Source organism: Cyanistes caeruleus, chromosome 2, assembly GCF_971803275.1.
Source record: "Cyanistes caeruleus chromosome 2, bCyaCae1.hap1.1, whole genome shotgun sequence".
Taxonomy (NCBI): domain Eukaryota; kingdom Metazoa; phylum Chordata; class Aves; order Passeriformes; family Paridae; genus Cyanistes; species Cyanistes caeruleus.
The window spans coordinates 101,594,492-101,620,570 of NC_141702.1; the positions used below are offsets into that span (position 1 = coordinate 101,594,492).

Sequence of the window (26,079 nt, forward strand, 5' to 3'; positions counted from 1 at the left end):
GCTGTGGTGTAGAGCACATTCTTCCCATCCTGTCCTGTCCTGGCAAGCCCAAGTGCTGTTGCATGGGCAATCTCATGCTTGATCTGCTCAAAAGCTTGCTCTTGCTCAGGGCTCCAGTCAAAATCCTTCTTCTCTCGTGTCATGAGGTAATGAGGTCTTACAATCTGTCTGTATTCCAGGATGTGCATTCTCCAAAAGTCCATGGTGCCTAGAAAAGCTTGTGTCTCTTTTTTGCTGGTCATGGGGACACAGCACTTATCTTAGTAATCTCATCTGTTGGCACCTGTCTGCATCCAGCTTGCCATTTCGTCCCTAGGAAATTATTTTCTTGGGCAGGCCCCTTGACTTCATTTGATAGCAAACCTGCTTTCAGGAGACTCAGGATTATTCTCTCTCCTTTCTCATAAACCTCCCCTGCAATGTTCCCCCACACAATGATGTCATCCATGTAGTGCAGATGTTCTGGAGCCTCACTCTTTTCCAGTGCAGCCTGGATCAGTCCATGGCAGATGCTGGGGCCGTGCTTCTGCCCCTGGGGCGGTCAGTTCCAGGTGTACTGCACACCCCTCCAGGTGAAAGCAAACTGAGGCCTGCACTCTTCTGCCAGAGGAATGGAGAAAAACACATCGGCAATGTCAATAGTGGCATATCGCTTTGCTGCCTTGGACTCCAGCTTGTACTGGAGCTCCAGCATGTCTGGCACAGCAGCTCTCAGTGACAGCTCATTTAGGCTACAGTAGTCCACAGTCAATGTCCATTCCCCATCAGACTTGTGCAAAGGCCAAATGGGACTGTTGAACCATGAATGGGTCTTACTGACCATTCCCTGGCTCTCCTGTTCATGGATCATACCATGTATGGGAATCACGGAGTCTCGGTTTGTTTGTTGCTGGCTTAGGCTCCCCACCTGGTTTAGCTGCAGCTGGAGTGCCTGGGGTGTCTGCTGACTCATCCTCCAGCCCTTCTGGCTGTATTTGCTGCCCTAAAGTGTCTAGCAGTGTGCGATAAGCATTAGCCAGGGCCCAGCACAATGCAATGAGCTGCTTCTCTTTAGAGCTGCCATTGCAATTTTCTTTCAGATATTTCCCCACCTCAGCTGGATTCTGAATTTGTTCAGGGGGAAAGTTCCAAACTACTGGGGCAGAGAATTCCTTCAGGCTTTGGTCATCCCACATCCCACACGACTCAGAATTTTCCTGCATGGGGACAGATGTCTCACCAACGTCTCTGAAAATCTCAGCCCTGATTCTAAATGTCCTGTAGGTCTTACGGAGGAGAGTTAGCAGAATATAAAAAAAGAAAATATGATATCTTTAACATCCAGAAGGAATGGAATCTTCTCTGAAGACAACATGCCAGATATGAAGAGGAATAGGGAAGGAAAAGGCTGGGAAAAATCATCCCCTACTTCCCCCCCAACAGACTGAGTGCAATTGTTAATAAATCTCAAAAAATTACTGCCGAGACCATCACAGGGAAACAGCAGAGAATACACATCCCAAATAACTCTCATTGCCTCTGATGTTATCTTTCCATAAATTATTAGCACAGAGAATATCTACACAGCGATTCTGATTTGTGTCCCCGATATGAAGAAGATATATACCAGGGCCAGGATTGCCAATACATGTGGGTAAGCAGCCATGCCTCAATGCCAGGAGGCCGTGATTGAACCAGGCAGCATGGTGACCACTGACTGTTGTACCCAATACAAAGTCTTTCAGACAGGAATGTGATTTTTTTCTTTTTCATTTTCTGTTGCCCCCTTAAGTTGGGCAACAAATTTTGTCTCATTTTGAGGCAATTTAAAAGAGAACCATCTGGGGTATCTCCTTTAGACTTCCAAGAATCCCTTTCTGCCAGTAAGGAATGAATACTAATAAATGAGAGTGAAAAAAACCAACAAAACCTCAATGTTTTAGTAACAAACCAAATGCCAACAGGCAGGAAAAAAATAAAAAGTAAATAACTTGTACATACCAAAGTGTTAGACCTCACCACCTCACCAGAACAAAAGGAGACACAAAATGCTGGAGATTACCCATTCCTGGAATGTGATACAGGATGGTATCAACTTCTCCCCCTTTGGAAGGCAGTAGCCTCACGGAGCAGACAAAGGCCCAGCAGCAGACAAAGGCCTCATGGCTCATCTGACACCAACCTCCTCCCCACAGCAAAGAAGCAGAACGGTGGTGTCAGGCAAAATAGCTGGGCTGGAGCCCCTTGGTGTGTTCTCTCCACAGCTTGGCGCAGTTCTCAGTGGTTTGGGTCGGAGCGGGGAAGCTCTGCTCCTGCCAGTGTGATGTCCCTGGTCTCGGAGAAGCAGCTGCTCGACTTGCCTCAAGGCAGCCCAAAATTGCTACTGCAGATTCCCCAAGACAAGGAAAGGAAAATCTTTTGCAACACCCACATAAAAGAAACCCACTCCTTTCCCCCGGCCTCCCATGCACAAGGTCCCGAGGTTACAGGGTTTTAATGACGCAGTAACAATTTCTGGAAAGAGCAGAGGATATCTGAATACACTGCCACAGTAAATCACTCCAAGGCACTGAGGCACAGGCCGCCCAGAGCAGTGTGGAACCCTGCTTTTCCCACAGTCAGGGTCAGCACAGAAGACGCAGACACCAACCTCAGGATTAAGCATTAATTTACTGTCATTCAAAACTGCAAAGAATTGCAAAAGGATAAGCTAAGCAATGCATCCAATCATTACTGTAAAAGATTGCCTGCAGTGATGAAGAAAGCATAACATCACAAGTTACCCTAATCCTTTACCATCAACCAGATCTGCCCATCAGCTGGGGGAAGCCACTGTCACAATACTGGGGAACCACTCCTGGCAGGTGGGAAATTCTGCAGGTGCCTTCCCCTACAGGCAACGAGGTTTCTGACTGCGCTGTGAGAGGGCCCTGTTTTTATACAGTTGAATAAACAAATTGCCATATCTTCTAGTGCAGGGACATCTGGTTTTGTTCTTGTATTGGGATGCTCCCAAGGCCTTGGAGGGCTCCAGGAGGAACCAAGGGAGTTGTCTGCGATCCTACAACCCAAAAGAAGGCCAGATGTGGCCTTGTCCAGTTCTAAACAGGGAAAAGTAAATACATGTTTCTCCAGTGAGTGGATATCAACAACAATTGGTTCGAGTGGTCAATATGAGGCCAGCTTTTGGTCAAGAGCTGTTCTTTATCCTTCAGTCAAATTTGGTTGTTTAAGAACTTAGTACTACAATGTCTCATCCCTTGAAGAATTTAAGGACAGCTTTTGAGCCAGGCATGTACACTGTCGACAACCGGGTCTAGTGCAAGCCGTCCCTCCCTGCCCATTGTAGCAAGTTGGAACTATGTGATCTTCAAGGTCCTTTCTTGAACATTTGTTAACCATTCTATTGCTACTTGATTTGATGTGGCTCCTCCCACCATGGGTCTCCCATGCCACAGGCTGCTGTGCCCAGAACACGGAATCCACCCCTCCGTGACATCAGCCCTGGGAGCAAGGACACCGTGGCTGCTGTGGGCATTGCGGCTGTGGCTGTGCTGCTGCACGGAGCCCTCAGTGCTTGCTGCTCACCCGAGCCTCTGGCAGCCATGAACTGGCTCAGCCTCCTCGTCCTGATGACCGTGGCCGGGCTGGCCCACAGCATGGAGTACACCTGCGGGTAAGTGGCCCCAGGCCCTGGCAGGGAGCCACGGCAACACTTGGGGCCTTCCCTGCAGGGGCCCCGCCTGTCCCCCATGGCCGGGCCACAGCTTCCCACCCACCATGGGACAGCCTCAGCTCCTTGCCAGCAGCCAGGTGCTGGCACGGACAGACACACACCCCATGGGCTTCCCTGGCCTGCTGTGCCTGCAAGCCCTTGTGGGGAGGGCAGAGGGCTGAGCTTCAGCCTGAGCCACAGCAGGCCATGGAGCAGCATGGAAATTACTTTCTGCTTGCAGAGGAACCTGTGGACTCCAAGCTGTGCCATCTGTTTACCATCCTATGACTTATTCCTACGGCAGCCTGGATTATGGCATGACACGTGTTGTGGGTGGCGCAGATGCCCTGCCAGGGGCCTGGCCGTGGATCGTCAGTATCCGGCATCCCTGGGTACCAGGCTTGAGACATCTGTGTGGAGGGTCTCTCATCAGGGCAGAATGGGTCCTCACAGCAGCCCACTGCTTCGACCAGGTCACGTAAGGAGGAGCAGGGAATGGGGACATCCCCACAACACCAGCAGGTGCCCTGCCACCAGCACCACCTGCTACTCCCCTCCCCTTTCCTCTCAGGCAGCCCAGCTGCCACACTGCTCAGGAGAAGCCCGGCCTTGTGCCAAGGCTTCCCAGCAGCTTTCAGCTTGACATTCTCCCAGCCTAACTTGTGCAAGGGCACTCACACCTGCCAGAGCCCTGCTCCCTCTCTGCCTTGCCATGCAGAGGTCTGGCAACTGCTGAGCTACTGTGGCACATGGCTCTGCTCCCCCTCAGTGCTCGCTCCATGCCTTTTAGGGATATCGGCATGGTGTATCTGGTGATTGGGGCCACCCAATTGACTCAGCCGGGCCCTGGGGCACAACTGCGCCGTGTTAAGCAGTTGGTGATACACCCGTACTACAATCCTGACGACTATAGCTATGACATCGCCCTGCTGGAATTGGACCATCCTGTCCTGTGCAGCCCCTACATCCAGCTGGCCTGTGTGCCTGATGCCACACTGAGAGTGTCAGAGCTGCAGAACTGCTGGGTTGCTGGCTGGGGTTCCACCGCTCCAAGAGGTGAGTTCCCAGGAGAGACTTTTGGGCTAGCTCAGCACAGCGGGGAGAGGGTTTGGGCTTCCCCACAGCAGAGACCAAAGCCAAGCTGCAGTATGTTCACCTCTGCAGAGATGGGCCTGGTCTACTACCCAAAGGCAGGGAGTAGGGACACAGCACCCCAGTGCCTCTGCAGAGGGAAAGCCATGCCCTAGGGAAATGGATCCCCCATATGTCAGCCTTGCGTGGACAACTGGGAAAGAGCTGCGGGGGGTTCATTCTTTTCTCTGCTCACAGCACAGACATCAAGTGATCACCTGCAGGAGGCCACAGTTCAGCTCATCAATCTCAAGATCTGCAACAGCAGCCGCTGGTACGCTGGGAAAATCCATACCCACAACTTGTGTGCTGGTTACCCACAGGGCCTCATTGACACCTGCCAGGTAGGAGCGCGCCACGAGCCACTCAGCCCCCAGCAGCACCAACAGCACCACCCCAACACAGCCCAGGACCTGCTTTGCCCGGACACTCAGTCACTCTCTCAGCCCCGGCTACCCCCGACTGCTGTGGGGGCTTCCCACACACTCCCCATCCACACCTGCCTGCACAGGGCCCCCCTTGTGCCTGAAAGCCCAGAAAGCCCAGCTAGTGCTCCTGGCAGCCCAGAGGTGCAGGTGCCAAATGTCCATCCTCTGCACATGCAGGAGCCCTGTGCAGAGAGGACAGAGAGAGCCCTGCCCTACAGAACCCCAAGCCATTCACAGCCAAGCCTCTTGCAGGCTCCAGCCCCTGAGCAGAGCCTTCCTCTGCCTGGAATACAGCTCTGGCAGGGGCTGTGAGAGAGGAGGAGACAGCCCCAATGCTGGCAGGGGCCACCAACACCGCCTTAATCCTCTCTGCTCTGCTGCAGGGTGACAGTGGTGGTCCTCTCATGTGTCAAGAGAAAAACAGTGACTACTGGTGGGTCGTTGGAATAACCAGCTGGGGAAAAGGCTGTGCCAGAGCAAGGCGGCCTGGAGTCTACACATCCACTCAGTACTTCTCTGACTGGATCCTATTCCAGATGCGCCTGAGCCCAGATGGAAGTCCCTCTCCAACATCACGGGCATGTAGTCATTTTTTGACCACTTCACATTTCTGGATTCATTATATTACCACCCCACAACCCCCTCTGAAGCCATGGCCAAGAGCAACCCCCTCTCCAAAACCAATGCCACTACCAACAATGGGCAAAGTTAACTCCTGCCCATTTCCCCTCAAAATTCTGATGGAATTCTTTATTAGAGTGAAAGAACTCCTCCAACAAATCTTTGGGCAAAACACATCTTGAGCAGCAGGACACCCACAATCCAGTTAACATTGCAGTGCACAGCAACCATTTCCTCCTGGGACAATGCCTGCTGATCCAAAGGCAGCCTCAGGGTCAAAAACCTGCTCTGTCCTGCTCACATTCCTCTGTTCAGGCAGACACTGCAGTTGACTTACATGAAGTAAAGTTGCCTATGGTCACAGGAAACCATCTTTTTGGTCCAATTTCTACTCCTGGGCAGGGCAAGGATTGCCATGATCAGCATCTGCATCTGTGGAATGAGCCTGAGGGCAGACCTGCCAAACACAAAGGGACAGAGTGGATCCAAAGAGCCTCAAAGTGCCTGGTCAGAGAGAAGAGTGCTCTGAACCACCAAGAGTTGGAGGAATCTGGTCCATCAAACCCAGGAAGGGAATAGGAAAAAAGCAGACACTTTTGGGGTGGTGCTCAAAGGCCCATGGGCTGCTCATTAGGGCCTGGTGTGAGCCTGGGCTAAGGGAACAGATCTGAAAAAGTCCCAAGCATGACAAGGGAAACTCCTGGCTCCTGACTGGAGTGCCAGTGCCCCAAGGCAGAGCCAGATTTCACTGGTACTAAGCGGGGATTGATGTACCAGGAGGTCACACTTCCCAGATACCCAAAGGAAGAGCTGGGGTCGTTCTGGGGAGAGGAACCTGGCAGGAACAGTAGGAGAGCACACCAGGAATGCCATGGGAGGCCAAGCTGAGTGGGCCAAGAGCAGCTGCAACACCAAGGCTGTTCACAGGCAGGGCCAGTGTCATGGGGTGACTTTACCTTTAAGGTGGTTGTGAGAGCTACGGAAGTTGAAGTTGCTGGGGACTGAAAGGAGTCTCTTCTCCTGACCAATTATTGGTGAAAGGTAACAGAGCTCCGGCTGGCCTCCCATTCTCTGCCCGTCCATCCGGCCAGGCGGGGACTGGGCTGAGCCTGCTGTGGGTCCCAGCTGGGAGATGGGGCCTGCGGGGGACTTGTCCCGGGCTCTGGCCGGGCCAAGCCGGTTCCTGGCTCGGCTGCAGTGATGGAGTTCACCGGGGACTGCCGAGTAAAGAAGGAGAAAAAGCTCTGGACCTGCGGCGATCTGAGACAGCAACTACACTCTCCAGAGCAGCCATGAGGAATTTTCTGTTGCAGACGGCTCCAGCTCCTGCACCGGCAGAGGTCACAGAACCATCTACAAAGCCTGGGCAAGATTTTAAACTTTTCATTACCCAGATGAGACTTGCAGATTAATCCTTTTATCCAGAGAGAGAAAAAGAGAGTGATCAACATGAAAAGAGACTTTATAAACTATCAGAGACAGTAAAGAAAAGAATTAAGTTTCAGAAAAAGTAGAGAATAAGAAGATGCTTTTATGAGCTGAAATACCTTTCTGTTGAGACTATGGAAATTGACAATAAGGTCTTGAAAACACTCCTTTAATTCATGACAGTATATAGGGAGGAATAGAGTGTTCAAAGTGTAAATTTTGAGTAAAAAGTAGAGTGATTGTGATACAGTGAAGTGCTGGAAACAGTGAAGCAAAAATTTGAAGCCTTGGGAGGCAATGAGAAAACTGTTTTCTAGTGAAGCTCACAGAGACAGATGAAGAAGACTTTTGCCTTTGAATAACTCATCCTTAAAATGACATCCCTAGACTCATGGCCCATACACACCTCAGAGTGATGTAAAATGGGAGGAGTGAGCTCTAATAACAGCAGTTCTGGACAGCTGACATCAGGGCAATAGAAAACTATAACAAAAGTAGTTTTCTTGTGAGAAACTCCATAAATTAACAGAAAGAGACTTCTGTTTCTCTACAAAAGCTAGTGAAAAAGACTGTAGCAGGAATTGGGACTGTTTTAACCATCAAAGTTCCAAAGTTTTTGTCTCTGTTATCATGTGAACAAGAGAATGGTGGGTAGTAGGGGATAAAAAGGAGTTTTCTGGAAGTTTATTCTGGTGTTATTATTGTAGTTTGTTAATAAACTTTCTTTATTCCTTTTAAGTTTTATGCCTGTTTTGCTCTTGTTCTAATCCATATCTCACAGCAAGAAATAAGTAATTTTTTTAGTTACTGGTTTAAAACCATGACAGCCAGCCTGGGAGGCAGGGGGAAAAGATTCCTGGGCTTGGCTCTGTATTTGGGAGGAGATGAGGGCAGAGAGAGGGAGGAGTTGAGGAAGATGAGAGGGCTGTATAGGCCTGGCAAATGGAGAGATGGAGCAATCAAAGAGCCAGCTGCACATACACAAAATGCATCTTCTTGTGCTCATTTGCTTGAGTGCTGCACATAATCACCACAGGATGCAGAAAAAACTCTTTTGTCCTTAATTTCCCATGGCTGAATAGCATGGACAACAGCAGGTGGTTTAGAGCAGGGGCATCTTCCTCTGTCTACAGCATTCAATTGCTGTATGTCACTGGCTAACCTGGCATGAGTGTGCCACAAGCTCCTTCATTATTTTGAGCTCAGAACTTCAATAGAACTCTCCCACAGCAAGGGCATGGAGCCTGCCAGAGGGCATTTCTTTGGCTGATGTGGCCAGCACAGAATGTGCTAAACCTTCATGTCGCTGCACCTTCTGCAGGAAGGGTGGTGCAGCTTAGGAACTTCACTGCTCATCCACTGTGGCTGTGACTGGATTGGCTCCTGACCCAAGCACACATGTGCTTCCTGCAGGAGCCCTGTTCCAGAGTGATTCTGTTTTGGGAATAATCTTGTAGAGAAAAGGCTGCAGAGAGCAGGATACTGGTGAAATTCCTCAGGGCCAGTGCAGCCTCATCCTGCAAGAAGAGTGGCCCAAAGAAAGCTGCCAAGAGCCTTCTTACAAGGGCAGGTCCTGATAGGATGAGGGGCAATGCCTTTACAGTGACAGAGGGTAGCTTTAGAGGCCATCATAGGAAGGAATTCTTGATTGTGAGGGGGGCTGAGGCACTGGCATGTGTTGGAGTCTGAGACACAGAGTGTGTGGCCTTGTCTCTGATGCCTGGCTCTGAGATCCAGGAGAACACTGAATTTCATATAACATGAAATTTATGGGCATGTTTTCATGGTGATACATGAAAACAACCATTGAAGTTAGAAAAGCTAAAAGTGTAAGTGTGTAGATTAGAGACTTTTCTTAAGTCACTGAGTGAAAAAGTTAGTTTAGGGTATAAACTAGTTTAGAAAACAGAAGACAAGATGGAGGATTTAGGATGTTGTCTCTTTTCCTTCTTTCTTCTTCATTTTCTTCTTCTATAGGTTTTTGGGTAATAGTAGGTGATTGGATAGCAAATGCCACAGTGACACAGGTGATGGGTTATTGGGTCATAAAGAAAAATAATATACATGTCTATTGTGAATTGGATAAAGGTAAGTATAAAGTTAAAAAGGCTGCTTCATTCCAGGCCATTTTGTGCCATCAGAGCCAAAATGTGCCAAGTTGTAGTGATTTGAACTTGTGCAGAAAGTCTGGAGAGACCTGCCAAGTTTTGTGATAACATCCTAATAAACACGAGAAACAAGATCCTTACGAGCTTTGGAGTTTTCTTCCTGACCCGGAGAACTGAGATAAACAGAACTTCCTGTGGGGGAGTATTCCGAAGGAGCTTGGCTCAGAAGAGACTGAGAAATACAGATGTAAGAAGTGCAAGCTGAATCAGAAAAACAGATTAAAAAGTAACAGCATGAGTTCCCCAGAGTAGCTGCGGATGCCCCATCCCTGGAAGAATTCAATGACAGGTTTTGAGCCAGGCTCTGAGTAACTGGGTCTAGAGCAAGGTGTTCCTGCCTGTAAGAACTAGATGATCTTTAAAATGCCTTCCAATCTAAACCATCCTATGATTCTAGTATCTGTGGAGTACATTGAGTAAAACTCTGCCTTCTTCAGCAGCACTGTTGATCTCCAGTTGTCATTCATTAATTAGCATAAATGAGTGTCAATATACTGTCATATGCAGAATTCCACATTTGGTCTTTGATAATAAATGAAAATGAATCCAGCAATTTAGTAATAGTTACAACAGATACATCTATACCATAATATCAAATTGATACAAACAATCACTTAATCAAATACATGCATTACTGCCTTCTAAATAATGTGGCTAGTACTCATGGGGAGAGAGCAAGTACTGTATACAAAGTATAAATATATATCTGAAAGTATAAAAATATAAAAATGGCTGTCATAAAGTATTCTGTCTTGGAGTATCTGTGACAGACAGCTGGCAAGGCATTGAACTCTTTGTTGTGAGCTCTTCACTTCTTGCATATAGAAGAAGAATTCTAAGCCTTTCTTTTGGAGAAAAAAAACAACATACTGTAGAAATTCCTTCCATTTTGTACCTAGACTGGGTGTTCTGACTCACAGCAAAGTCAGGATTAGGTGAAGATGGAATAGACCAGACAGCATGCCTCATTTGATCATTCTGAGTTGGATTGAGTCAGGATTTAAGCAACCTTTTCTCCTCTCTACATAGGGCTACTTCAGGCATCTCCAGCTGAAATTAATCTACAGCAGCCTGTAAGGCTTAACAAAATTCTGGCTGTGTCTTGTTCCAAATTCATTCTTTGCAACTTGAGGTAATGTGGAAGGCATGAAGACTACTGTCTCAATCTGATTATTCTTGAGATTTTTACAAAGCCTACTGGAGTGTTTACTATCCTGGCCTTCAATTACAAGAATATTTTGACTCAATCTCTAGATAACCTGAATCCTAAAGTCATCTTACAGGTTTATGTTTTTGAAGTAATAAGATTTTTAAGGTAACCTGGATCTTTTTAAAACATTGACTATTTGTTATTAATGCTGTACCCTCAGAGCCCTACCATTTGCATTTCTTGATTTTCACCCAAGGATGTGATGCAAACAGAGTTTTAACAGAGAGACAAGGTACATTCCCACATACACATACTTATAGAAGATGGTAAAAGACAGCATTTTTACTTCTCACAGTTTTGTCTGCATTTTTGGAAGTCTGTCTGGGCAGAGATCTATACCATAAATCACTCATATCTGTCTTGAAATTGCCAGACCTCCTGTTTTGAGATTACAACACTTAGTCCCCCAAATTCTGTGCAATAAAGCTCCCCACATTCCTCCTTGGTACATTTCAGGCTTATGTGAAGTTGTCAGTATTGGGATTTGAGTAATTGTAAACTGTGCCTAATGCTTCATAAAGGAATGGTTTAGATCACCCATACACGCATCCAGAACATACTGGAGTTGTGCGTATTTGATTCCTTTCATGTGCTGAGACAGGATTCTTTATTTGAAAAGCCATTTCTGGTAATGAAAGCAAACCCTGCCCCTCTGACATTTCTGCCAGTGTGTAGCAGTAGGATGTGCAGCACTAAAGCCCAGAGGGAGACAATCTATCTTGTTCCTGTTTTTTCTCACCTTGATAGATCAGAATTCCAGGCTGGCATCCCTGCCTGCCTTTATCCCTGCACACAGAGGGGAGCTGTTGCTAAGCAGCTGTGGACCATGCACCACAGCCTGGTTTGAAAATGAAGAATTAACTAGATTAGTTTTGATGAAGACAAGGTACAGCTGAAGAACAGGCAGAAGAAAGGAAAAAAGTATAATAAAAGGCAGCTAGCTGTGATTTGCACCAGAGAAAAGTAAGTGTTCAAACAGAAGAGGGAATTTTGGAAGCAAAGAGAAAATGATGTGTGTGACCTACATGGAAGAAGTACATAGAGGATGAGGTGTTCTTCAGGGCAAGTGCTATCTCCATGCTTATATATCATCTAATACTGCAAAGCTCCAATTCAGAGGTCTTCAAGGAAAATTTCATAATAGAAACAAGTGAACAAAAAGTGCTGCCACAAAACTGTTCTCTTCAGCTTCTTACTGCTCCCAGCTTAAACACAGCCTCACAGCCACCTTTAGTGGGAGATAAAGAACATGAAAGGAAAAGGACTGGAAATTAATAGTTAAATTTTTTGTCCTGGGAAATTTTTACCTCCATTAATTCCTCAAGCCATGCTGATTTGAGGGACATCAAGGTTGCAGCCACTCAGGTGACTGTGTAGTGACTGGGGAATCACCATATATTGTTACTCCAGCAATGTCACTCAGCATTCATGCATAGCTCATAGAGAATTTTTTTTCCAATAAGACCTTCTGTGCTAATTAAGCATGGCCAAATCCCACTCTTTTGTATTGCCTGAATTCCCGGGCTTGAGAATCTTAATCATAGCATTCCATGACAAAGCACGCTGGCTATTTGGCTTGATATCTTACATTATTATTCTAGAGATATGAAGGCCAAGCAAAAGCTATGCAAGTTTTTCTGAGCATATTAATTTTTTTTGTCCTCAGTTCATTGCAATAGTATTTATTCCCATCTATGTTCACTTTTCATTAATATTTCATAAACCTGTTTCACAGGCTGAAGCAGTCTCAGTAAAAAAACCCATGCAAATATTGAAGAACATTGTCCAAAAAATGCCCTGCAATATAAGTGGGATTCTACTAGTTATGGCCCCACCAGTCATGTAGCATATGTGTACCCACTGAACTTTTGGTCTAGTTATCACAAATCAATATAAATGAGAATTCAAATATCTTATATTTAGACTAGAAAATGTACAGGCCAAGAACTGTTTGTTGCAATTAAAATGTGAGTGAATCTGAACAAACATATCACCGTCTCCTGGTGTTCATCGCAGTGAAACAAAAGCTGAGAGAAATAAGTAAGGGTGATTGCTTTGCAACAGTGCAGCTTTGCTTGTAGTGGGTATCAGTCAATCATTTGTTCTGTTTCTTCCCTGCTTTTAGAGGTCTGCAATAGATTTCTAGAAATCTTAATTCACCTTCAGAATATACCTTCAGACAACTCTCAGATACTAACTAGAGTGTTAAATAATGCAAAGTATATAAATCTCATAGGCTTATTTGGTGACAGTCAAACTGGATGATTTCTTTCATAACTCATATCTCTGAAGTACTTTTTTGAAAAATAAGTGGTTGTTTCAATAAATATGGATTTTCAGCATGTAAGCTAGACCTCTCTAGAGAGGTGCTTAAAATTTAGGGTCCTCTCTTCTGGTTTTGCTTAGGAATGAAGCTGACATATCCATGGATGCAGTATCACTCCTGCTTTGCTACCATGCTACCAATCAGGCAAAATAATACTAATTTTCTGTATTTGAAGTTCATCTTTTCAAATTCCTTATTCATTTCAGTAAGACTTTGATGTCCCAGATCTGAGAGAAATATCAGGGAGAGTTATGGAAAAGAAAGGATGCCTGATCTTCATGATCCTTAATGAGAGAAAACCTAATTGTCAGCAGAGCAAATCTGCTATCTCAGAGAATGAGTTCAGACTGCCATCTGGGGGATTAGGACTGAAAAAATCAGCATATATAGTGGATCTAATGGGATACCTTCCAGTAGTCAAAGCATTCCCTGCAAAAAAATCTTATCCAGTTAAATTTTTATTTAGTTGTTCAGTAACAAATTATTTGCAAACCTGGCCTCATTTCTGAGTACTTGCAGAATTGCTTGTATGAATAATTTTTGACCTAGTATTTTTCTTCTAACATCTCTTCAATCTCTTCTGATCTGTGACTAGTTACTTAACATGGGAGTTTTGCTCAGTTTTGATTGGGTGGGGTTTTTCCCCTTGGCTTCTTTTTAAAGAGGGAAGTAATACTGCATAATAAAGAGTGGTTAATTAACAAAAATGCAGTCATAGTTAATATGGTCATATAGGTCATATCACCTGTCTGTGATGGTCACCAGAAAAAAAGAGGATCAGACTCTACCCAATCTCTACCCAGACATTCAGAAGTTGGGGAAATGCTTCCCTAAAGTTTGTGTGTACAGTATCAGCTTTGTGCAAAAGTTTTATGACCAACGTAACAAAAACCATCTAATGTAACAGCTGGCTAGAGAGAGAATTTCCACCCACAAAGGCTTGTAGGGAAATCTACACTCGAGTGCAAAGCAGCAAGGGGGCCAGAGCTGCCAAACCACAGTTTGACATGTCTGGTTTTCTGTGGCCATGAAAAAAGATGGAATTCCCTGTCAACTATCAGCCTAAAAGGTGACTCTAGTTAAAGACCTGTAAGAGCTGAATATAGTTATTTTCTGCAGTTACTTTCACATAAACTGAACAGTATATGAAAATACTTGTGATTGCAGATCCACTCTACATGGAGGTAAGTAGCTTGTGACAGAGTAAAAAGCAGATCCCGCTCAAATACTTTTATATAGTGCCTTTTCACATTTTTGGCTGAAATAAATTTTCAGCAGTCATTGGACAAGTTTTTGTACGCACAGAGAGAAATCCCCACTTCATCTGTGCTGCACAGCCAGGCATTCTCTTTGGATTTTGTCCATAGCTTAAGAACAGAAGACCTCAGCACTGCCCCTCAGCAGGGAACCTTGGTGGTTTTTTGAGAACCATGAAATTTGTTGTTTGCAAGCCATGCTGCCCTTTCTAGCTGAGGAAAGCAGTAGTACCTGAAACCTTTGTACAAAACTGCAGCTTGTGAACTACTATTCTTTCCTTGGCACATTCAATTTATTATTTCACACATTGAGGAGCAGGAAAGGAGAGGAGGTCAGAAGTAAAACTAAGAGAAGTAAATCCTAGAGATAGACACGGATACAGAAGGTTGTCTGTAATTTGTCTTTCATGTTTCTGCATTAATCTCTAAATTATTTCATTTTTTTCATATGAAGGAAAAAAACCCATAGAAGGAAACAGCTCATTTTCTCACAGTCAGAAGAGGTTTTATTCCTAACAGTTATTCAGGTAGCAAGAAGCTTATCCACAAATGCAGAGAAAGTTACAGATCTGGAGCTCCTGGAAAATCATGAAGGATTTCGTGGAAGGAAATGAAATATCAAAAATTGAAATGGAATTAAATGAAATCTCAAGATTTAATTTCCTTTCATGAAATGATGGATACTGTAGAAAGGAAAAGGTTTTCCTAGTCCTCTTGGCTCTATAATCCATGGCAGTGATTATTCATGGCCAGAGCAGAAATGCAATTGGCACTACCTATTATTTTAAATATTGTGGATGTGGTCAGTGTGACTGGACTTGTAAACTGGATTAAGCTTTCAGGCATAATATTTCTCCTAAAGTGCTTTCTCTATCACCTTCACACCTAACCATGGTAATGAACCATATCAAAATCAGAGTGCTATTTATTAAGGTGTACTTAAAGATCTGTGAATGTGGGTTTGTCTCAAATGCTGAGCAAATAGTAATTTGTCTTTTAGATCCCGAATTATAATAATGGAGAATTAATGTCAGTTAAGATATTACTTATCTGTACATTTCTTCAGGATTTTACTAACTTTTATTATTACTATGTATGACTCCAGCGAAGCAGAGAGACCAGAGTCATTCTCTCATTGTTAGAAGACATAAGGAAAGGGAACATCCATAAATGCCTCTGAGATGATGCCCTGCATGCACAAAACAAGCAGCTGTGTAGTGCTGAGGTGGGTGACATGATTAGGGGTCCAGATCTCAGTTATAACTGTGAAAATGGCATGATTTGTTCTCCTGAGAGGAATAAACAATGCCTAGATAAAGAAGGAGAAGAGAGCAGCTGCTAGCTTTAAGCTCTATGTAATTTATTTACCTTCATAGTGCCATGGGCTCACTAGATTGGCCAGTGTCACAATCACCAAGTGTGCCAGTGGGCTAACAGTTAATCCCATTAGCATTAGCTGCTTAGTTTCTAAAACTGGAACCAAAATACTGGATGACAGTCTTGCTCAGCTTCATTATTTTAGCTAGACTTCTCCTTCAGATTCGAAGAGCTACACAGCATGAAAAATAAATTCTCAAAAGAAATTAGGTTGGCAGGGAAAGAGTTTCTCTTCATCCTTTCAAACTGCCTGCACAGAACAGCACACGTTTACCATGAAGAACAAGAGTGCAATTACAGTACTTACATAAATGGCTTTCAAATTGGCATTTTAAACAAACATTTCAAGACTGTCCTCCTTGGATACACCTGTTATATTAGTTTCAAACCATAAAAAAACACTAGCCCCCTTTTATGCTACTGTATTTGTATAAGTTTCAGGAAGAGAACTTTGTTTCCTGTGTTTCTATTTATGTTCCCACCCTTTCAAGAGTCAATCTGAGTAATGCAATCATAAAGTGGAAGAAAAATGAGTAGCTAACACAGCCCCCTCTTCACAAGCTCATCACAGAAATGGTATAAATTCTTTTTATACATCGTTCACAGGGTTCTAGGGAGAAGATATCCTGAGTTCTGTAGCACAGACATCAGCTACAGCTGATGTACAGCTACCTTAGCTTCTACACTGGTTTTTTTTCACAGCTTCAGGAAGATAACATGCCTTTGAATTTTAGTTTGGAGGGGTTTTTTTTAACAAATGCAGCTACAAATCACTCAGTAGCAGTCAGGCTGCATGTGCAGGAGCCAGAGCTACTGAGGGAGGGGGTATAAAAAGTCAGTCCAGAAGACCCTTTGCTCTCTGCAATGGCTGGTTTTGGTTTAAAATGTGGTGTTGGGGAGAAGACTCCATGCTGTGCATCTACATATAGTCCTTTTATCTTCCTGAGGGCTGATTAAAATCAGAGAAGTATGTGTGGCAGGCAAAAGCCATGTACAGGTCATCACTAAAGCTGTAGTGACACAGAGGCAGCACACACTTCTGCAGGTACAGGGCACAGGATGGGGTGGAGATCAGAGCAGGAGCTGGTCCTGTGTTTCCCAGTTCACTAGCAAAAACAATTTGTGATTCCTATATTTTGCTGTTAGAGGGCAGCAGATATCCTTAGTTAGGTCTGCAGACATCATAACCTAGTTCTGCCAGGGCTGAACTAGGCACCTGCAGTGGCCAAGAGATGTTGCCAACACTCCTTTCAATCTCTAGGCCTGGCCAGCTCAGAACATTCGAAGTTCTCATTTTTCAGGTTAGTATTTTCCATGCCCTATCTTTCTCAACTGAGGCTTTTGTCAGAATTCAAACCATTTTACGACCATCCACAATTAATCTAAAATGTATCACTGCTAATGTCAGCAATAGTCCAAGCAAGCATGTCTTCAGACCACCTGATGTTTCTAACACTTGGAAGTGAGATTTTTAGAAAAATGTAGTACTGGACTCTAGACCTATTTTAATTTTTGGAAACATACTGAATTCTCAGAATCACAGAATCCTTAGGGTTGGAAGGGACTTCTGGAGATCACCCAGTCCAACCCCCATCTCAAGGCAGGGGGGCAACCCACCTGGAGCAGATGACACAGGAATGGAGTCTGAATGTCCACAGAGAGGGAGACTCCACAATCCCCCCAGGCAGCCTGTTTCAGTGCTCTGCCACTATCAAGGTAAAGAAGCTCTTCCTCATGCTGAGGTAGGACTTCTTGTGCTTTAGGTTATGACCACTGCTCCTTGTCCTGTCACTGGGCATCACTGAATTCTATGATAAAATTCTGATAAAACTACTTAAGCTTACTAAATATGCTTGCAGTATTCCATCAATACTTTCTTTTTCTCTTTTTTAGCAGGATACCACCATGACATTCTCCTCCTTCAGCTCTCATAAATCCTTGTTACCTTAGGAGTGGAGAGAAAGGGAGAAAACAATAAAAAAAATAGGTTAAGGTTTCTGGAAACCTTTTAAATTTCAACTCTTTCAATGGTGGTAGTTTAACAGTTAATAGAAATATTAATCAAACCTGCATACCCTGACCTAGGATCCCGTGGCAGCTAAGTCCTGCAGATTCAGTTCTACAGTATAGGAAATTTATCTTCAATTTAATTTTTGTCCATTTGACTACGGTGATTTCCAAAGGAAAACTGTCTGTATGCTTAACTCTGATACCTATAAATATCGCTCTAGAAAAATAGCATTTAATTGGTTCCTCTGGATTTTTAGTATAAGCAGCAGAAAGTTCAGACCCAAGTCTTCAAAACAGAAACTCTCTGGGGAAGTGGAAGCTCTCCCTGTAAAGGTGGCATGAAAAAAAAAGGGAAAAGCTTAACTGTTTACTGACTGCTTGAACTCAACAGCCCAAGAAATCTAATAAATTAATCTAAAGTCACTGCTGTCATTCCACACCAGCATCATAGGGGCAAATATGCTTTCAAAAATTATGCAGGCAACAGCATCAAGATCAATCTGAGTTTATTTGTTATTACTTTACCTAAATAGCCAGACACGAGATACCTGGAAATGACACAATTAAGATCATAGCCTAGACCTGCAAGCACATTTCTCCCCATATCTCATGACTGATCCTCTGCCAACCAACCTTTATGTGTGAGGTAAGAAAGATTCTATAGAAACCAGGTAATCCCAAACACATTTCTGCCATATTCTCCATCTGTCCTGTACATCTCTGGAGAAAGCAGAACATCAGCCTATAGGCCATATTGCAATGCACACATGTAAAGGAGAATGGAAGCTGTGTACAGAGCTTTTTGACATTTCTGAATCCAGTTGTTCAACTTTTAAAGTGCTGGAGTTTTACATTGCTTTGAAAAGTACATTGCTTCACTTTGTTGAACCTGAATTGACCCAAAACCTCACATGTCCTGATTCCTTTTCAATAGGCTTCAGAAATTCCCACTGATTTGAGGAGAAGCAGGACCAAGCCCGGTATAAAGATATCAGAGATACAAAGAAAACAGAGATAAAGATAACAGAGATAAAGATAACAGAGTGCCTGGACCACTTTGGAAGGAGCTTCTCAAAGCTGGTGGGGAAGTCACAGTCCCCATAGATTCTCCTCTGGCCACAGCAGTACTTTGATGGCAAGGCCAGCAGCATCTCCCCTGTCTTAAAAAATGGAAAGCATTACTGATATGGCAGCTAAAATCATGCATATAAAAACCACAGATATTTTGTTCCCTTCTGGCTTCTTGTCCTCTAGAAAGTATCACTAAACAGCTTACAGTGAGAGTTTAAACAAGTCTGAGTTGTATTAAAAACTCAAGGGATTTGTAACTGCACAATAACTACTTAGTGGTAAACACTCAACATAAAATAGCAGAAAAGTCAAGCTCTAACTTGCTATTTTAATATTTTAATTTTTTTTTTCATCCAGACAACGAAGACAAAAGCCCTTTTAGCAATGCAGAGATGTTAAAGTTTAGGTCTCATTAAATTTTGAAAGACGTGTGCATAAATATATCTAATCAAGTTGACTGATGAAATAAAATGTCTTGCTTCAGTGTAGTTTCTTTAGAAATTTCAGTTTTCAGCTAAAGGAGAACATTTCTCATCAGAAGGACTTTACCTACCACCCCTCATTATCCATTGCTGGATTTATTTATATAAATAAATTAGTATCTCTTGTGGGATATGGGGCATCTATGATGATGAACATGATGAAAAAGTTATGTAAATGGAGTGCTGTTGGACTACTATTCCTTGTTTTTGTGAAGAGAAAGAAAATTCAGCAACGAACTGATAGAAAACTTTGCTTTATTCAGGCCATGTTTTAATTTGGAGAAAGCAGATGCAAATCCTTTGAAAATCTGTGCCCAGCAGGATTGGTTAAACAAAGCAACTTTGGCAAAGGAGTAACCCATTTTGGTACAGGTGGGTATTTGGTAACCTCACCTGGGCACTTGCCACCTGAGGCCAAGGGGAGTAGTTCCAGCACCTCAGCTGATCTTGCTGCACCCCACAGGTTATTCCTGCTCAGGGACTTTCACACAAAAGGTGTTGAGGAGAGAGCTTCTGCTGATCTGCACAGCCAGGCCTGTGTAAAGAACTAAGATAAGGTAATGAATGCCTTCATTATTCCATATGTAGCCCTTTAAGCTCAGAATGTTACCTCATCACATTTTGGGGTTATTTTTATTTGTTTTATTAATGCAAACACTGTCTACAAGTGTAGCATCATCATTAAATATTCAATAGAATTGTGCATGTTCAGGAGTAATTTCTTCTTTCTCCTCTTTCCTGGAGTATATTTTGAATACAGTTATTGCTTCTTCCTGTGATTTTGCACTTCATAGATTGATATTGCTTTGGAGGAATTATTCAGAAGCTTTTTGCTATACAAATAATTAGTGATCTGCCCAAAAAAGAAACCTTCTACAGTTACCTTGTTTTGGACTGCTTCTCTTGGAAATCCTGCCCAAACATATCAGCCTGATTAAACATACTGAATATAAATGTTTCCTTATAAATAAATAAAGAAAATGAAGAAAGTCAGAGGTGCAACATCCACACACAAATCCAATATTTAATAAAATCCTCTCACGAGGGGTGTTACTGAAGTGTAGTCAGCAGAGAGGACTATCCCTTGGGAAATTTTTCATTTGGACTATGAGTGGGGGCCCTTCTTGCAGGCTCAGCTTAAGTAAAAATTAGGTTTGGGCTTGGGGGAAAGAGAGAGCCTGGAGAGCTGCAGCTGCAATGGGGCTGGAGGTGTGGAGAGACATGGGTTATAAAAGCTTTGTTCCTTGGTAATGACTAGTTGCCATTACCATTGCCATGTGTGGAAGGATAATCCTCAGATTATGGTTATTTTTAGTGGTAGGATTCAGGTTTGGGTTGAGTGTAAGCCTAGAGCTGCAGTTGGAGTGGGTCTGCTAAGGGGCTGCCAAAGGCTGTAAAGAGAACAGGCTGGGAGAAGTTTTCTAATGGAAAAACTAACATAGGTGAACATCGGCCAGGGCAGTGAAATTGTCTGCTCTCCTGTTGAATGAAGATAATGCTTAGGCTCAGTGAATTGTAATCTAGCTGTCCCCATTCCTTTTCTGACATTTCTCCAGAGGGTTAATAAAAATATCATATCATATGGTTAAATATGCCAGCATCCTGAAGACCCAGGCCCTTGTACCAGTTTTATTCTAACCAGTTAAAAGAATTATTGATTACTTCACTAAGTATCATACATTTCTCTTAAGTATTTCTGCCTGACCTGCTAATTCAAGAACTCATTCCATTTTCCTAGTCTCCTATTTTTCAAGTCCTTTCCTAATCCACTTTTTTTTTTCCTGATGCACAGGTGTTACACCAAGGTCAGTGACAGCAACAACTGAGCTGTATTTTTGGTATGTATACAGTGTTATTAAAGAAATTAGTTCACAACTGCAGAAACAACTCTTTTACTAATAGCAGGAGTAATTTGTTTCATCTGCAAGCAGAAGAGAAAATGTCGGTGTGCTGACATTTGGATGTCAGTGTTGGATTTTGGGTTTTGTTTGTTTGATTGGTTTGTTTTGGCTTTGTTTAAACTGAAAGAACCAGGTAGTTCTAGAAAAGAAACAAGTTTCTTTAAACCAGTTTCTCTTTAGAGTCTGAGATTGTCCTGGAATAATTCTATAGTACCAGCCTGCAGGTGGGGAATTAACAGCGATGCTTTCTCAAATAAAAGCTTCAACTTGTGATACAGATACAAATACCCTTGGATTTTCATAGTGCATAGAGCTACACCCAGATGTGAATATCACTGTTGTGTGAAAATAAAGCTTAAATCTGCATACAGTAGATAACAATAATTTACTTTCATGCTTTTTAGGCAGTGGACACACAAACAGAAAGCTTTGGAGATGTGCAGGTGCCTGTGGGCATTTGTAGAACACAGCAGACCTTCAGGAAGCAGAATCATACAAAGCAGCAGCACGGGCACTTCATTTTCAGAATGATAGGAATTAAAGAATAATATGAAATAAGGAAAAATATTAAATAAACAGAAAAGAAAGAAACACCCGTTGCTTTGTGACATTTCCTCCTCCAGAGAAGTCCTTTCTCCATGCAATCTAAGCTTCCACACACTTGCTGTTGCCAGCATAAGGGGCTGCAGCAGACACAGGGCTGATTCTTCCCTGGGCAAAACTTTGTGTGAAGTGTTTTAGGCTTGGTTGTGCATCACAGATAGTACAGAATGAAAGCCTGGAACATGCAACTGCTCTTGGGGTATGCAGGGGCACATTGGTTCAGAAGGAGTGGGGCCTGGCCTGAGGCTGCTCCCCGGAGGTGTCCACCTACACCTCTCACCACAAAACGTGCTCAAGTAATTTCTGAAAAGTGGATGCAGTGAGGATAAATGAATAGTTCATCATGACTTTTAGAAGGTATTTTTATTGTTTGGGTACCCTGACCTAGCTGAATGCCGAAATATAATTTGAGCAGACAGCCAAAATAACCACTAATTAACTTTAACTTCCTCCAGTGTCACCCTAGGAGCAGGCTGTAGCTGGAAATAATTAGTTACAGGAGACCTCTAAAACTTCAGTTTCATTTTGTAACTACTTTGTCCTAGTTGACTACAGTTTGGAGCCGAGGGAATGAGCCTGTTTGCACTTAGCTGCTAACACTGGCCTGCCAGGAAGAGCCTTCTGCAGCTGCAGATGGGAGGAATGTGACTCAAATGTCAAGTCATTACACCAGATTAAAATGAGAGACACTGAGTTTTACAGACCACCAGCAGAATAAAAGCCTACAGCACACAAATGTAAACCAGTAGATGAAGAGCATTCCCTCAACCCAGGGAGCAGAGGCTGAACCCCTGCAAGCAAAGGCTGGAAAACACTTTTCATCTGGAGTCAGAAAAGGAACAGAGAAGGCAAAGCTCTTTCGCCTCTGTACAAGGCTGTTCCAGGTACCCCATAATCCCTCCAGAAATCAAGGACAGTTTTACTAATGATCCTTAGAGGTGGCAAGCTGGGCTTTTATTTTCACAAGGGGAAGATTTAAAGATTCAATACAGGTGTTCTAAGATCACACAGCTGCACTTATTCTCCTTCCCAGGGACACAGGAGCTCCCCCAACAGCAACCACTGCCAGCTCCTACAGAGGACATTTCCTTTCTCTGTTTCTTTTGGTGGCTGAACAAAAAGGAAAAGAAACCCAGGTCAAATAGACTAACTTAGGTAAACCAGAGGTGTCCTGGCCAAGCAGGGAGGTAAACTTGATCCAGTGTTCCAATTGAGAACAGTGTCTTTCTTCAGAGTCCAGAATATGTCCATTGAACTAACTGCACTTTTCTTATAATTTGGGGCTTTTAATTGTTCTAAATGTCTAATTCTGCATGTTCTCCACACACTCACATAGCCCATGTCCCAGTTACCTGCAAAGACTGCAAACATGAGTTTTCTAGAGCTTTCAGTGCCTCCCATGCCTCTTAACAATTGAGCTGTTGCCAACAGGCACTTCAACCACAAGGGAACCTGGCACATAACTGTGCAACCCCCTTAGCTTTGGACATGTTTTACTGTTTCTCTTACTGGAAGAATGGAAGAAAATCCTGCTCAAGCAACTCCTAAATGCATAAGATCTTTTTCATTTTACTAGCCTGTATATGCATTTCTCTTCATGAGGCAAACTCCTCAGCACGGTTATAGTGTTTTACACTGTCCTGGCTCCAGATCAGGTCACTGTGCAAAGGGACTTGGCAGCTGGCTCAGCAGGCCTTGGACTGACAAACACGTCTCTACTGTTTTCTAAACATTCATTTTCAGTCCACCTGAACTTGTTTGAACCACAAACCTCACCTCCCCTGTAGAGGAGACAGCCCTTATCCTCCTTCTTTCTTACCACCTCTACAACTGCACTGCCCTCCTAAAGAGGAGGCAAGCCTCAAGTGTTGCTCTTTTATTACCTAAACCACATCCCCATCCCTCCCAAAAGCACAGCTTCCCTCTTCCAAAGAGAATTCCCTTCTCGATTGAAACATTTTCCACTCCCACTTTCAAGCCCCCACCTTTCTCTCACGTGGGTGTAATTTAGATTCGACACCAGCTTTCTTTGATTTCTTTTGGGTTTAGGTGAGATTTTCTTTGAACTTTGAGTCTCTATTATTCAAAAGTAAATTAGTAGGCAAGGCATTGCTATAAAACCCTCCTCCATGAAAAGTAGGTTTTATTTCATTTTCACTACAAAGCTGACAGTTGTGTTGCCTTTCCTCTTCTTTAATTAAGTCTAGAGTCTTCCTGAACTTTATTTAATTATATCATAACAACACTATAGGAAGTGATTTTTTTTGGATAATTTAGAGTGACCTCTCTTGAAATTATCTTCAATATGTTTTGAAATTCTCCCTTGAAATAAACAGTGCCACTGTATCCAAATCTACTCCATACAGAGTTCATTTTCTGTTTAATAGAAGTTATGTCATGGAAACAGGCTTTTCCTCAAACTGGGGAAACACTTCAGCTCCATGGGGCCTTTCTCATCCCTGGCAGAAGGGGCTGCAGCAGATATCTTTGCTTCACCTCTCTTCACTTTTGGAGAAGAACCTTCATTAGCTCTCCCCTCCTCTGCACTGCATCAGAAACCTCAGGTCTACTCATGTCCTCTGCACTGTACCCACAGGATTCTGATTCCCACAAACTCATGCCAAACCATTGTTGTACTCTCCAATGTTGCACATCAAAATAAATCCAGAAGTCCTTCAGCAGTGGTGCTCCACCATCAACAAACATGAAAACTCCCACAGAAGCCCTCCACCACCACCAAACTCCTACAAGAAAAATGCCACAACAGAATTACCCCATCAGCAAATTCTACTTGAAGATTTCTACAGGAATACTCCACCATCAGCAAGGTCCTACATGAGAACATTTATGTTACCACTAAGATTTCCATGAGATACTATCAAGAAGTTATTCTGTAGCACCCCAAGTACAAGAGTGCCACGTTGCTCAGGCTGCCAGGAGGTGCTCAGAGTCCTCTCCTGCTCTCAGGGAGCAGGGTCTGGGGAGCTCAAGTCCCCTCACGGGTGAGGAGAAAGTAGCTTTCACCTTCCTTACATCACCTCAAGCAGCCACCTGGTAGATCAGGGGTATGAAAACCAAAAGAAAAGCACCTTAAAGCAGTTTTTTCCCCCCAGGCTAAGGAAATGAAACTGGCTGCAACCTGCCATGGCCAGCCCTGTGAGCCACACCAGTTCTGCGCCCAGTGAAGGCAGGAGCGGCCCTTTGCTGCGGGGGGAATGTCCTGCAGAAGTGTAAGCATGCCACACACTGTGGTTACTGATGCTGAAAATTGTTTAAGGCACAGAGGGCAGCGACAGAATAATTTCTGGAGTGAGCTGTCAGTGCTCACACGGCTGTTTTGCTTGCCCAGTGGATTAATAGGAGGGGGTAGGATTCAATCTCAGCTGTTAATCCTTTCAATGTCACAGGAAGCAAACATATCTATTTTCTATTAAGATTGGTTGTAAGGTTGTGTGGGCCTACCCTTTTTCAAATTATACATAATACCCTGTTCCCAAAGTACCCTGGGACAAGCATTGATCCCAGGAAGAGCAGAGAGGCATCGCTGCCCCACAGAAAAGGTGCATTCCTATTCTCAGAGAAAAGATCCTCTTGCCTTATTGCACAATTGCAGGCTCAGGCAGTTGATGAGGCAGCATTACAGAAATATGTTGCCTAAGCCAATACTATGTCTTTATTGTCATTTATAAAGGCAAATGTTGCTGCTCTGTAGCACTATACAAAAAAATAAAAAAAACAAAACCAAAATTTCAGTAATCCTGCATTTAAAAGTCAAGACTTCACTCATCAGATTTCCTGATAGGTGATGGTGAAATTCTCTCTTCAAAAACATGCTCAAAGCATTCAGAGGCATTTCTGTCAATGACTGACTAATGAATAAAGTACCTTTCTCTAACATTTTTGCAAATAAAATAATTACTTTTAATTACTTTTTTCTTCTACATTTTTTCACTTAGGTTATCCATCACTATTACAATTTAATTCATAGTTTAAGCATTTTTTCCTGAGTATGAATTTATTTGGTTGCCATGTATAAATTAATAAAGCTACAATCTGCTCTCTTAGCCCAAAACAGTTCATTGGTTTTGTCCATGCTGAATTTTGATAATTTTTCCTTATTTTTCCATGCACATCAATGTATTCCATTGCTGTAATTTGTGGTACTTTATTACTGACAGACTGAAATTCCATTTGACAAATACCAAAACTAAACAACCCACCCATCAACTTACACATAAAGTCCATTTATTGATGTGCATCAAGTTTGACATATTACCTATGATTCACTAAGCTGCAGTTAGGAGGACAAATCTGCTATTTATTCTGTAATCCCTTCAGCTGGAAATCAGACATCTGTTTGTTAAGCAATTTTT

The 26,079-nt window shown here is 43.4% G+C and overlaps 1 protein-coding gene across 4 annotated transcripts; it reads left to right on the forward strand.

Moving 5' to 3' along the window:
- Positions 1–864: 864 nt before the first annotated feature.
- LOC111944320 (acrosin-like) lies at positions 865–8,040 on the forward strand. Of its 4 annotated transcripts, none has more exons than XM_023947090.2 (5): positions 865–3,655; positions 3,936–4,172; positions 4,485–4,750; positions 5,024–5,169; positions 5,637–8,040. In XM_023947090.2, the coding sequence occupies exons 1-5, from the start codon at positions 3,429–3,431 to the stop codon at positions 6,054–6,056; spliced, it is 1,296 nt and encodes a 431-aa protein (XP_023802858.2). In that variant the 5' UTR covers positions 865–3,428; the 3' UTR covers positions 6,057–8,040. The 4 variants fall into 4 exon arrangements, with proteins under 4 accessions (XP_023802858.2, XP_086734907.1, XP_023802860.2 ...); XM_086878781.1 differs by having other exon boundaries at positions 5,024–5,099; XM_023947092.2 differs by having other exon boundaries at positions 4,608–4,750.
- The last annotated feature ends 18,039 nt before the right edge of the window (positions 8,041–26,079 follow it).

Excerpts from the sequence above, each read along its gene's own strand:
- LOC111944320 (XM_023947090.2), top strand. The coding sequence starts at position 3,429 with ATGCCACAGGCTGCTGTGCCCAGAACACGGAATCCACCCCTCCGTGAC. Across the intron at positions 3,656-3,935 it reads AGCATGGAGTACACCTGCGG|AGGAACCTGTGGACTCCAAG; the intron begins GTAAGTGGCCCC and ends TTCTGCTTGCAG. Across the intron at positions 4,751-5,023 it reads GGGTTCCACCGCTCCAAGAG|CACAGACATCAAGTGATCAC; the intron begins GTGAGTTCCCAG and ends CTCTGCTCACAG.